This window comes from Crinia signifera, chromosome 9, assembly GCF_055691185.1.
Source record: "Crinia signifera chromosome 9, ASM5569118v1, whole genome shotgun sequence".
Lineage (NCBI taxonomy): Eukaryota > Metazoa > Chordata > Amphibia > Anura > Myobatrachidae > Crinia > Crinia signifera.
The window spans coordinates 20,628,214-20,641,668 of NC_139225.1; the positions used below are offsets into that span (position 1 = coordinate 20,628,214).

At 51.0% G+C, this 13,455-nt stretch overlaps 1 protein-coding gene across 4 annotated transcripts in view; it reads right to left on the reverse strand.

Moving 5' to 3' along the window:
* The window catches only part of LOC146037303 (uncharacterized), a 49,560-nt gene that overhangs the window by 25,168 nt on the left and 10,937 nt on the right, over nt 1-13,455 (reverse strand). For all 4 annotated transcript variants that reach the window (XM_083161355.1, XM_083161356.1, XM_083161358.1 and 1 more), the window contains 5 exons: nt 12,425-12,607; nt 12,156-12,332; nt 11,710-11,877; nt 11,435-11,614; nt 1,282-1,461 (listed from right to left, as the gene is read on the reverse strand). In XM_083161355.1, coding sequence (XP_083017481.1) covers nt 1,282-1,461; nt 11,435-11,614; nt 11,710-11,877; nt 12,156-12,332; nt 12,425-12,607 — 888 coding nt within the window. The remainder of the gene's footprint in view (nt 1-1,281; nt 1,462-11,434; nt 11,615-11,709; nt 11,878-12,155; nt 12,333-12,424; nt 12,608-13,455) is intronic.

Sequence of the window (13,455 nt, forward strand, 5' to 3'; positions counted from 1 at the left end):
CACTACTGGGGACATGATATGTAACTGGCCACTACTGGGGACATGATATGTAACTAGCACTACTGGGGACATGATATGTAACTGGCACTACTGGGGACATGATATGTAACTGACACTACTGGGGACATGATATGTAACTGGCACTACTGGGGACATGATATGTAACTGGCACTACTGGGGACATGATATGTAACTGGCACTACTGAGGACATGATATGTAACTGGCACTACTGGGGACATGATATGTAACTGGCACTACTGGGGACATGATATATAACTAGCACTACTGGGGACATGATATGTAACTGGCACTACTGGGGACATGATATGTAACTGGCACTACTGGGGACATGATCTGTAACTGGCACTACTGGGGACATGATATGTAACTGGCACTACTGGGGACATGATCTGTAACTGGCACTACTGGGGACATGATATGTAACTGGCACTACTGGGGACATGATATGTAACTGGCACTACTGGGGACATGATATGTAACTGGCACTACTGGGGACATGATCTGTAACTAGCACTACTGGGGACATGATATTTAACTGGCACTACTGGGGACATGATATGTAACTGGCACTACTGGGGACATGATATTTAACTGGCACTACTGGGGACATGATCTGTAACTAGCACTACTGGGGACATGATATTTAACTGGCACTACTGAGGACATGATATGTAACTGGCACTACTGGAGACATGATATGTAACTGTCACTACTGAGGACATGATATGTAACTGTCACTACTGAGGACATGATATGTAACTGGCACTACTGAGGACATGATATGTAACTAGCACTACTGGGGACATGATATTTAACTGGCACTACTTTGGACATTTGTAACTGGCACTACTGGGGACATGATATGTAACTGGCACTACTGAGGACATGATATGTAACTGGCACTACTGAGGACATGATATGTAACTGGCACTACTGGGGACATCTGTAACTGGCACTACTGGGGACATCTGTAACTGGCACTACTGAGGATAGGACATGTAACTGGCACTAATGATTGCTTTGCATTCAAATTCAGTATCTGAGATAGTACACAAACTTTGTGTCATGTTTTGGAGCCTTGTTTTATGCACAAATAAAATATATTTATGTGTACTTTATGTGTTTGTACAACATAAATGCAAGATACCTCATTGAAATATAAAAATATTTTGAAATACGGAATAATCCAATATCCAAAATTCTTCTGGTCCCGAGCATTTTGGATAAGAAATACTCAACCTCTAATGAGTGACGGATACCTTTCCCAATGTCAGACTTTGAGGACTTCTCCCATAAGCTGGATGCTGAGCGAGGACCTTCCTTGGAAACGCCTTTCCTGATAGCACCAAGCAAAGCCTGGACTCCACCTACTCCCCTGCCTGTCCCTGACACGCGCTCTGGAACGTCACGGATTTTGTCTGGTTGTTCCAACAAACGTTCTAGAAATAAAAAGTAAAAATGGTCACTGACGACTGTCATATATATACAGACACAGGTTTAGTTAGGGAGGAGTCTACAGGGAAAGTCCTGATACCTTCTGTATCTCCAGACCATGAGAGTTTCTCAGTTACTGAGAGAAGGTCTCTGGTAACATGTTCCTTTGTAACACTGAGCATAGCCTCGTCTCTCTACTGGGGACATGATATGTAACTGGCACTACTGGGGACATGATATGTAACTGGCACTACTGGGGACATGATATGTAACTGGCACTACTGGGGACATGATATGTAACTGGCACTACTGGGGACATGATATGTAACTGGCACTACTGGGGACATGATATGTAACTGGCACTACTGAGGACATGATATGTAACTGGCACTACTGGGGACATGATATGTAATTGGCACTACGGAGGACATGATATGTAACTGGCACTACTGAGGACATGATATGTAACTAGCACTACTGGGGACATGATATGTAACTGGCACTACTGGGGACATGATGGGGGACATTTACCAAAATGGATTCGTAGAAAAAAGGTGTATTCGTAGGCAGAAATACACCTTTTTTTAACGAATTTGTATTTTCGGGATTTACAATCCCAAAAATACAACAATTCGTAGTCCTAAAGATGGAACATTCGTATTTGTATTTACAAATACGAATGTCTACACCATCGATAGGATACGACAGAAAATGAGATTTATGTCTTACCTGGTAAATCTCTTTCTTCGAGGACATCAGGGGCCACAGCTTTACAGTGGGTAATAGGAGTGGGAGAGAGCTCCAGCACCCTAGAGGATAACTTTAACTGCCTCCCAGGCAGTCAGGCTCCTCCCCTCCTATACCCCGCCTCCAGGCCAAGGACCTCAGTTTTTTTAACAAGCCATGGCAGGAGACAAGAGAGAAGGAAGAGAAGCACCACACAGAGACACATTCTGAAACATGTTAGTACCCTCAAAAGAGGAGTAATATAACCAGTGAAACGTAACTTTAACGTAACTGAAGCAGGCACGGCAGGGAGGGATCCCTGTGGCCCCTGATGTCCTCGAAGAAAGAGATTTACCAGGTAAGACATAAATCTCATTTTCTCCTTCGGGAGACATCAGGGGCCACAGCTTTACAGTGGGACGTCCTAAAGCAGCCACCTATGGGTGGGGACGCGCCTGTGCCGTAGCCAACACACTCTGCCCAAAGGCAGAGTCCTGGGAGGCAAACGTATCAAAAGCGTAAAAACGCAAGAAAGTAGCAGCTGACGACCATGTCGCAGCTCTGCAAATTTGCTCAGCTGTTGCACCGCCCCGAACAGCCCAAGACGCCCCCACAGACCTGGTGGAATGTGCCCGGATACCAGCCGGAACCGGAAGGGAGGCGCCCAGGTATGCCTGCCTGATGACAGAACGAAGCCAGCGGGCAATAGTCTGTTTAGTGGCCGGCCATCCCCGCTTCTGAAAGCCATACAGCACAAAGAGCGAGTCCGACTTGCGAAAGGACCGAGAGCGGCGCACGTAGATGCGCAACGCCCGGACAACATCCAAGGAGGATTGATCCGGAGACGCATCTGACCCCTGAAAGGCTGGAACCACGATCTCCTGGTTAACGTGGAAACTGGATACCACCTTTGGTAAGTGAGAAAGGACGGTACGAAGGACCGCCCGGTCATTATGCAAAACCAGGAAAGGGGACTTACAAGACAGGGCAGACAGATCGGACACCCTCCGAGCTGACGCTATTGCCAATAGGAAAACCGTTTTCCAGGTGAGCCAACACAGGTCCACTGACCGCAAAGGCTCAAATGGCGGTTTCTGAAGCGCAGATAGCACAAGGGAAAGGTCCCAAGGAGCAACCGGGGGAACAAAGGGAGGCTGGATGTGCAAAACCCCCTGCAGGAATGTGCGGACATCCCGCAAAAGTGCTAATCTTCGGCGAAACAAGATGGACAAAGCCGAGACTTGAACCTTCAAGGTAGATAAGCGCAATCCAGCCTCCAGGCCCTTCTGTAAGAAAGATAGGATCCGAGCCAGGCGGTAAGACTTAGGATTGAAGTGGCGAGTCCTACACCAAATAAAGTAGGCCCTCCAAACACGATGATAAGCCCTCGCCGAGGAAGCCTTCCTCGCTCTAAGCATGGTGGAGATTACTCGTGCATTAAACCCCCTAGATCTCAAGAGGGAGGTTTCAATAGCCACCCCGTCAAAGCCAGGCGCCTCAGATCTGGATGCAGACACGGACCCTGAGAGAGAAGGTCCTGGCGCAACGGCAGACGAATCGGGGGGGGCCACCGACAGAGCCTGAAGATCTGAGAACCAGACTCGTCTGGGCCAATGCGGAGCCACCAGGATCAATGTGCCCCCTTCCGCCTTCAGCTTGCGAATCAGTCGCAATAGAAGGGAGAATGGTGGGAAGGCGTACATCAGCCTGAACGGCCACGGAGCGGACAGGGCGTCCACCAAGATGGCGGCCGGGTCGCGAGCCCTGGATCCATAAAGGGGAACCTTGTGGTTGTGCTGAGAGGCCATCAGGTCCACTTCGGGTAAGCCCCACCGACATACCAGCATCTGGAACACCTCCTGATGGAGGGACCATTCGCCGGCATTCAGTGTTTGACGGCTTAGGAAGTCCGCTTCCCAGTTCTGGACTCCCGGGATAAAGACCGCTGATAGAGCAGGAATCTTCCTCTCCGCCCACTGAAAGATGCGGGATGTTTCCACCATTGCTGCCCGGCTGCGGGTGCCACCCTGGTGGTTGATATAAGCCACCGTGGTCGCATTGTCCGACTGGACCTGCACCGGATGACCCTTCAGCCAGGGTTCTGCCAGGCAAAGAGCTCGGAAGACCGCCCTCAGTTCGAGGACATTGATTTGAAGCTTGGCCTCAGACGTAGACCAAAGTCCTTGGAATGACCTCTGGCAAGTGACCGCTCCCCAACCGCGGAGGCTGGCATCCGTGGTGAGAAGGGTCCATTGGTGGATCCAAAATGGCCGTCCCATCGTGAGGTTCTGGTCTAGGAGCCACCACGAGAGAGAGAGACGAGTTGCCGGCGATAAGGTTATCACCTGAGATCGGAGAGAACGATAGGATCCTGACCACTTGGAGAGGATCTCCTTCTGAAGTGTGCGGGAGTGGAACTGGGCATATTCCGCCATGTCGAAGGTCGACACCATTGAACCCAGAACCTTCATGCAAGCATGCATGGACACCCGTCGGGGATTTAGGAGCCGACGAATTCGGGACTGCAGGGTCCGCCGACGGTCGTCTGGCAGGTAGATCCTCTGATGGATGGTGTCCAACCTGGCCCCCAGGTGAACCATCGACTGTGCCGGAATCAGTGAGGACTTGTCCCAATTGATGATCCAGCCGTGTCGTTCCAGGAGCTGTATCACCACAGTCAGGTGGTCCCGAAGAAGGTCTGCAGAGGGAGCGAGAATCAACAGGTCGTCCAGATATGGGAGTATCCGGATACCCTGGCTGCGCAGACTGCTGCCCATCACTGCCATCACCTTTGTGAACACACGGGGGGCAGTGGACAGACCAAATGGTAGTGCCCTGAACTGGAAATGTTGGTCCAGTATGGCAAAGCGCAGGAACCGCTGATGTTCCGGACGGATGGGGATGTGTAAGTATGCATCCTGTATGTCCAAGGATGCCATGAAGTCCCCTGGCTGAAGGGCCAGGACAATGGAGAGCAGAGTCTCCATCCTGAACTTTGGAACACGTACAAACTTGTTCAGCTTCTTTAAGTTGAGTATGGGCCTGTAGGACCCGTTTGGTTTCCTGACCAGGAAGAGGATGGCGTAAAACCCTGAACCCCTTTGGGTCCAGGGGACGGGTATGATGACTCCTGCTTGAAGCAAACGTTGAACTGCTTGTTCTAACGCTTTGCGCTTTTCCAGGTCTGATGGAAGACTCGTGGAAAAGAACGATGTCGGTGGGCGATGCCAAAAAGTTAAGGAGTAGCCCCGGGAGACCACCTCCTGAACCCACGCGTCTGTGGTGGATTCCAACCAGATGGGAGAAAACTCCAACAGACGACCGCCCACCCTGGGATCCCCCAGGTGGGGGCCCACCCCGTCATGCGGCGGGCTTGTCTGCAGGCTTGGGATCAGGGCGTCTGGTGGCCCAAGGACGCTTGTCTCTAGGGCGGGAGGATCTGCCCCCCTGGGCAGATCTGGAGGAGAAGGCCTGTCCCCTACCACGACCCTGGAACCGAAAGGACTGAAAGGCCGGCCGGGGCCGTGTAGTCGGGATGGATGGTAGAAAAGCCGTTTTTGAGGCTGCCACCGTAGCGACCATCCTATCCAGCTCGGGACCGAATAAGAGGGAACCGTCGAATGGAAGAGCTTCCAAGGCCTTCTTAGAGTCCGTGTCAGCCTTCCAGGAACGCAGCCAAAGTGATCTGCGAGCGGCCACTGCTGAGCGTAGCGGAATCAAGAGCTGCCTCGCCTAAGTAGAGGGCAGCCTGATGTATCAACTCTATAGTCGGTAGTAGAGTTTCTGCTGGGGCCCCCTCAGACACCCCTGCTGTAATGACAGCAGTCCATTTAGTTAGGGCCATAGCCACCCAGGCTGATGCCAGGGCAGGCCTGCCGGCCGCTCCAGCCGTGGTGTAGATAAGCTTCAGGAAGTTTTCCAACTTCCTATCCGCCTGATCCTTAAGAGACGCTGTAGGGATTGGCAACAGAGAGGCTTTCACCAGTTTTGCCACATGAGCGTCTACCCTGGGGGCTGTCTCCCAGGGGGTCCTGTCCTCCTGGGGGAGAGGATAGAGGGAGGAGAAACGTTTGTGAATGACAAACCTCCTATTAGGGACCTCCCAAGCTTCTTTAATGACCATGTCAAGATTATCCGACTTGGGAAATAGACTTAAGGAGCGTTTAGGGCGCTTAAATATAGGGCCCGACTCCGCAGGCGGATCAGCGTGGTCGTCTATTAGAAGGACCTTCTTAACCGCTGTAATCAGGCCTGGTACATCAAGGCGAGATGGGGGATCCTGTCTATGAGACGGGGGGTTCTCTCCAACAAAGGCATCCCCAATGTCAGCGGCGACGTCAATGGCGTCATCGACGGCCTCCTCCACATAGTCGTCATTATCATCATCTTGATTGTCTTGCTCCTCCTCCTCATCGTCTGAATCATGCATGAGGAGGGGTCGGAGTGCCGCCGGTCTTTTAACTAAAGACCTGCGTCTATCTGCGGGCAATGAACCCTCCCCCTGGGCATCCAACGCTGGGGGGGTTGCACCCGCCGCCGATGAGGACGGCACGGGCTGCTGGGGCAGCGCAGCCGAGACTTTATCAACTAGCTGCGCCATCATCTGCACAAGGGATGAGGCCCAAGCAGGCTCCTGAGAAGAGGCCGTAGGCGTGGGCAGCGCCTGCGCATTGTAGCAGCTTGCGCATACGCCGTCCTGTACATAGTCCAGGGGAGATAGGCCCGCATTACAGGCTGTGCATGACAGCAATGCTGGGGCGTCCCCCTTCTTGGACTTGCCCTTGTTGGGCATAATTACTGTAAGTACAGGAGGACTAAGTACAAACTGACACCAAATACACTGCAGCAGCTATTGGGTTAATAAGTACACATATACAGCAAGCATACAAGGCATACAATGCAATGAAAGGCAAATGGCACTAGGCTCTTGCAGCAGCTATGGCTGACTGGAGCACTCAGAAACTGTGACCTGTGTCCCGCAGGAGAGGTACAGGGGGGACTTGCCCAAGCCTCCTGGCAGTTAAAGAGTGGAACCCCGGGTGGCACTGGAGCTTCTCCGTGTCCCTCCTCACGTGCAGCCAGGCAGACAGGAAGGGATGTCAGTGGCGGGAACTCTCTGTGCGCCAAGCACAGTTCCCTGCCTACTGTCCCCGGGGGAGGGGCTGATGTGGGGGGAGCCACCTCCACCTGCTAACAAATGACCATAGGGAAGGTGTCCTCATGCAGCGCTGGTAAAATGGCGGGGATCCGGCGCGCGCCGGGCGGCCCCGCATACCAGCGCTGCTGCCCACAAACTAGTATCCCTGGTGGTCCAGCGGGACGGGCGGCGAGCTAGCACAGCCGGCGGTCACCCCTCGCCGGCTGTGACAGCCACATCTATGCGCCTCGCTGCGCTATCGCGCACGCTCCCGGCGGGGAGCGTGTCTTACTCACAGTGCATCCCGTGTGTGAAGGGGGCGCCTGTGGTTCCCGGCGTCCGGCTGTGGCTGTAGGCTCCCCAGTGCCCGGGGGCCGCTGCAGGTCCCCACCCGCGGGTGGCGATGCAGCGCCGGACCCGGGTGTTGGAGCCAGCAGTGCAGGGGTCTATTCAGACCCCCAGCGCTGCTGCTCTGACACTTACAGTGTAAAAAAAAATAAAAAAAAAATATTAAAGTTATGGCTGCTAAATAGCAGCCCCTCTTTTGGGTGCATCTGGCTCCTGCCAGCACCCTAGAAAAACTGAGGTCCTTGGCCTGGAGGCGGGGTATAGGAGGGGAGGAGCCTGACTGCCTGGGAGGCAGTTAAAGTTATCCTCTAGGGTGCTGGAGCTCTCTCCCACTCCTATTACCCACTGTAAAGCTGTGGCCCCTGATGTCTCCCGAAGGAGAAATCACCATTCAAAAGAATGGTGGTTTCTGATTTACTAAGCAGCCGTATGGATAATACGGCTGCTAAGTGGTGTGAAACACCCACGCAAATACGACAGGAAAATAGAACACCATTTTCATGTCGTATTTGCTTTAAGCCTGCACGGATCAGTCAGATCCGTGCAGGCTTCAGTGTAAAAAAATATAAAAAAAATTAAATATAAAAAAAAAAACGGCGTGGGGTCCCCCCCACGGATCCGATACGATTTGCCGGCGGTCGGGATCCCGGCGGTCGGAATCCCAACACTGGAATCCCGACCGACGAAATCCCGACAAGGGGGGGACATGGATGGCCCCCCCTTGCGGGCTCGCTGCGCTCGCCACGCAGCGGGCCCGGTGCCTCGCTACGCTCGGCACGCTATTTTATTCTCCCTCTATGGGTGTCGTGGACACCCACAGAGGGAGAAAGTTTTGGGATTTCGGCGGTCGGGATTCCAGTGTCGGGATCCCGACCGCCGGGATCCCAAACGCCGGCAAATTAACTGCATCCCCCCCCCCCACAGCCGTAACCAGCACCAGGCTGACGGAGCCTGGAGCCGGTAATTAAAAATCAGGGAACCCGACAAATAGGGGTTCCCCGATTTTTAACAACCAGCCCCAGGCTCCTGCTCTGGGGCTGGTTCCCAAAATACGGGGGACAAAATGACTAGGGGTCCCCCGTATTTTAAGAACCAGCCCCAGGCAAAACCAGCCAGCAGGGTAATGCCACAGCCGGGGGGAGACTTTTTATGCAAGTCCCCCCGGCCAAAGCATTAACCCTACCGACCAGTCAGCCTGGCCAGGGGCCCTGGGGGAGTGGGGACCCCCCCAATAAAGGGGTCCCCCCCCCCTCCAGGACTTACCTGACCAGGCTGAAGCCTGGTGCTGTCCTCGATGCCCCTGGGCGGTGGGCATCGAGCTGATTATGGTGTAAAAAATAGAACAAACTATTGTTTTTTACTGTGGCACTACAAGTGCCAGCAAGCTGGGACTTGGAGAACCACAAGTCCCAGCCTGCTGGGCATTAAAGGGCCCGCTGGGTCTTGTAGTGGCACAGTAAAAAAAATAGTTAAATAAAACACACTGACACCCATTTTAAATAAAAGTTTAATACACACATTACATACATACTGATACTTACCTTTCTTGATCCCGTAGGTAGCCCTGGTCCTGATGTCCTGTGTCGTCCTCCAGGTCCATGTCGGCTGTCTGCGTCGTCCTCCAGGTCCATGTCGACGGTCCGTGTCGTCCTCCAGGTCCATGGCGGTGTCCGGGTCCGAAGAAATCCATGTTGGAGCTGTGGAAGGAAATCCTACTCACCTGGTCCTGCGCTGAAGAAGTCTTCTCTTGATCCGACGTAATCCAGGTAATGTTGAAGCTGTCGCCGGTCCCCGCTGTCTCCGCTGTCTCTGCATCGCGCTGAGGAGAGATGCTGAGATGTTTCATATTCGGTGCCTCTCCTCAGACTGAATTCTATTGGCCGCCTAGCAGGCCAATCAGGAGCCGACTTTCTCGGCTCCTGATTGGCCTGCTAGGCGGCCAATAGAATTCAGTCTGAGGAGAGGCGCCGAATATGAAACATCTCAGCATCTCTCCTCAGCGCGATGCAGAGACAGCGGAGACAGCGGGGACCGGCGACAGCTTCAACATTACCTGGATTACGTCGGATCAAGAGAAGACTTCTTCAGCGCAGGACCAGGTGAGTAGGATTTCCTTCCACAGCTCCAACATGGATTTCTTCGGACCCGGACACCGCCATGGACCTGGAGGACGACACGGACCGTCGACATGGACCTGGAGGACGACGCAGACAGCCGACATGGACCTGGAGGACGACACAGGACATCAGGACCAGGGCTACCTACGGGATCAAGAAAGGTAAGTATCAGTATGTATGTAATGTGTGTATTAAACTTTTATTTAAAATGGGTGTCAGTGTGTTTTATTTAACTATTTTTTTTACTGTGCCACTACAAGACCCAGCGGGCCCTTTAATGCCCAGCAGGCTGGGACTTGTGGTTCTCCAAGTCCCAGCTTGCTGGCACTTGTAGTGCCACAGTAAAAAACAATAGTTTGTTCTATTTTTTACACCATAATCAGCTCGATGCCCACCGCCCAGGGGCATCGAGGACAGCACCAGGCTTCAGCCTGGTCAGGTAAGTCCTGGAGGGGGGGGGGACCCCTTTATTGGGGGGGTCCCCACTCCCCCAGGGCCCCTGGCCAGGCTGACTGGTCGGTAGGGTTAATGCTTTGGCCGGGGGGACTTGCATAAAAAGTCTCCCCCCGGCTGTGGCATTACCCTGCTGGCTGGTTTTGCCTGGGGCTGGTTCTTAAAATACGGGGGACCCCTAGTCATTTTGTCCCCCGTATTTTGGGAACCAGCCCCAGAGCAGGAGCCTGGGGCTGGTTGTTAAAAATCGGGGAACCCCTATTTGTCGGGTTCCCTGATTTTTAATTACCGACTCCAGGCTCTGTCAGCCTGGTGCTGGTTTCGGCTGTGGGGGGGACCCCTCGCCGTTTTTTTATTTATTTATTTAATTTTTTTTTACACATTGCAGCCTGCACGGATCTGACTGATCCGTGCAGACTGCTACAAATAATTCGTATTAGCAGCCGTATATACGGCCACTAATACGAATTACTACGACATCGGAGGGTTACAAAGCAGTCGTATCTGACTGCTTTGTAAATGACCCTCCGGAACACGACTTTGCATACGACTGAAACAGTCGTATGCAGTCGTAGGAAAAATACTAATACGAAAAACTCGGTTTTTCATATTAGTAAATTTCCCCTGATATGTAACTGGCACTACTGGGGACATGATCTGTAACTAGCACTACTTGGGACATGATATTTAACTGGCACTACTGAGGACATGATATGTAACTGGCACTACTGAGGACATGATATGTAACTGGCACTACTGAGGACATGATATGTAACTGGCACTACTGAGGACATGATATGTAACTGGCACTACTGGGGACATGATATGTAACTGGCACTACTGAGGACATGATATGTAACTGGCACTACTGGGGACATGATATGTAACTGGCACTACTGGGGACATCTGTAACTGGCACTACTGAGGATAGGACATGTAACTGGCACTAATGATTGCTTTGCATTCAAATTCAGTATCTGAGATAGTACACAAACTTTGTGTCATGTTTTGGAGCCTTGTTTTATGCACAAATAAAATATATTTATGTGTACTTTATGTGTTTGTACAACATAAATGCAAGATACCTCATTGAAATATAAAAATATTTTGAAATACGGAATAATCCAATATCCAAAATTCTTCTGGTCCCGAGCATTTTGGATAAGAAATACTCAACCTCTAATGAGTGACGGATACCTTTCCCAATGTCAGACTTTGAGGACTTCTCCCATAAGCTGGATGCTGAGCGAGGACCTTCCTTGGAAACGCCTTTCCTGATAGCACCAAGCAAAGCCTGGGCTCCACCTACTCCCCTGCCTGTCCCTGACATGCGCTCTGGAACGTCACAGATTTTGTCTGGTTGTTCCAACAAACGTTCTAGAATTAAAAAGTAAAAATGGTCACTGACGACTGTCATATATATACAGACACAGGTTTAGTTAGGGAGGAGTCTACAGGGAAAGTCCTGATACCTTCTGTATCTCCAGACCATGAGAGTTTCTCAGTTACTGAGAGAAGGTCTCTGGTAACATGTTCCTTTGTAACACCGAGCATAGCCTCGTCTCCCTGCACTGTCCCTTCGCAGTCTGACACTGGTTCTGGAGGCTCATAGCTACTGTCCACTTGTCCGGACAAACATTCTAGAAATAAAAAGTAAAAATGGTTAACGGTTGTATGTAAAGAATATTTAATTACAGTTCATGTTACATTGATGCACTGATTCCAGCGCATAGGAAGGGAGTGAAGAAACTCCTTGGTTGCTGAATAATTCAGTTTTACACAGTGTCCTGCACTACCCTGTCGCAGGTGAACCATTGACCTTTCTCTACAAAGGCACAACTGAGAAAACCGCCATACTGGGAAAACCGCCACACATCCGGTTTAGTTAGGGAGGAGACTACAGGGAAAGTCCTGATACCTTTTGTATCTCCAGACTGCGACTGTTTCTCATGTAAGCCGGTTGCTGAGGGAAGGTCTCTGGAAATTCCTTTCCTGATAGCACCAAGCAATGCCTGGGCTCCACCTACTCCCCTTGCTGACCCTGGCACACGCTCTGGAACGTCACAACTGTTGTCCGGTTGTCCCAACAAACATTCTAGAAGTAAAAAGTAAAAGTGGTCACTGACATATACATGTATACAAACACAGGTTTAGTTAGGGATGTATCTAAAGGAAAAGTCCTGATACCTTCTGTATCTCCAGGCATTGAGGGTTTCTCCTGCAAGCTGGATACAGAGGGACGATCCTCTATGGTAACAGGTTCCTTGGTGGTAGCACCAAGCATAGGCTGGTCTCTCTGCACTGACCCTTCGCGGTCTGACACTGGTTCCGGAGGCTCATAGCTACTGTCCACTTGTCCCGACAGACATTCTATAACGAAAAGGTCATCAAGGTCGGTGACTCTTTATATAAACAATACTGTGCAAACGTTTTAGACAGCTGCAGAATAAAAGCTGCACAGTCAGAATGTTTTCAGAAATAGACGTGTTCATAATTTATTTTTATCAATAAACAAAATCGTAATTGAACAGAAAAGTCAAAATATCTGGAGATACCGCTGGCTACTTTGAAAACAGCATCAGGTCTCCTAGGTACTTGCACACAGTTTGTGAAGGAACCCGGTAGTGAGATTGTCCCAAACATCTTGGAGAACTGACCCCAGATCTTCTGTGGATGTCCTTCAGACAGACTCGGTGATGATGAGATCAGGGCTTTTCCAGGACTCCTCGTTCTTGTTTACTCTGAAGATAGTTCTTGATGACATGTCTGGCTGTACGTTTGGGGTCACTGTCCTGCTGTAGAATAAATTTGGAATGAATCGGATGATCCCCAGATGATATTGCATGATGGATAAGTATCTGCATGTATTTGAGCATTGAAGACAACATTCATCCTGACCAAATCCATTTGCTGAACTGAGCTGATGGTACTGCTGGATGTCTTCCAATTTCACAGGGAAGCATGATGTGTCTTTCATCTGGTTTTAATGGCAGAGCACTGAATCTACAGCCCTCAACGTTATTTGTTTCTATCTGCTTCCAAAAACCTGAACAGCACATTCTAAAACCACAATCTGCTTTGAAATCTTTGCCTGGGAGAGACCTTGCTGATGCAGTATAACTACCTTGTCTTTTGTTGCTGCGAAAAACCATATGACCGATGATTGGGTCAGGCCCCGCTCTGACTTCATACAGGAAGTTAAAGCAGCTGGGCAAACC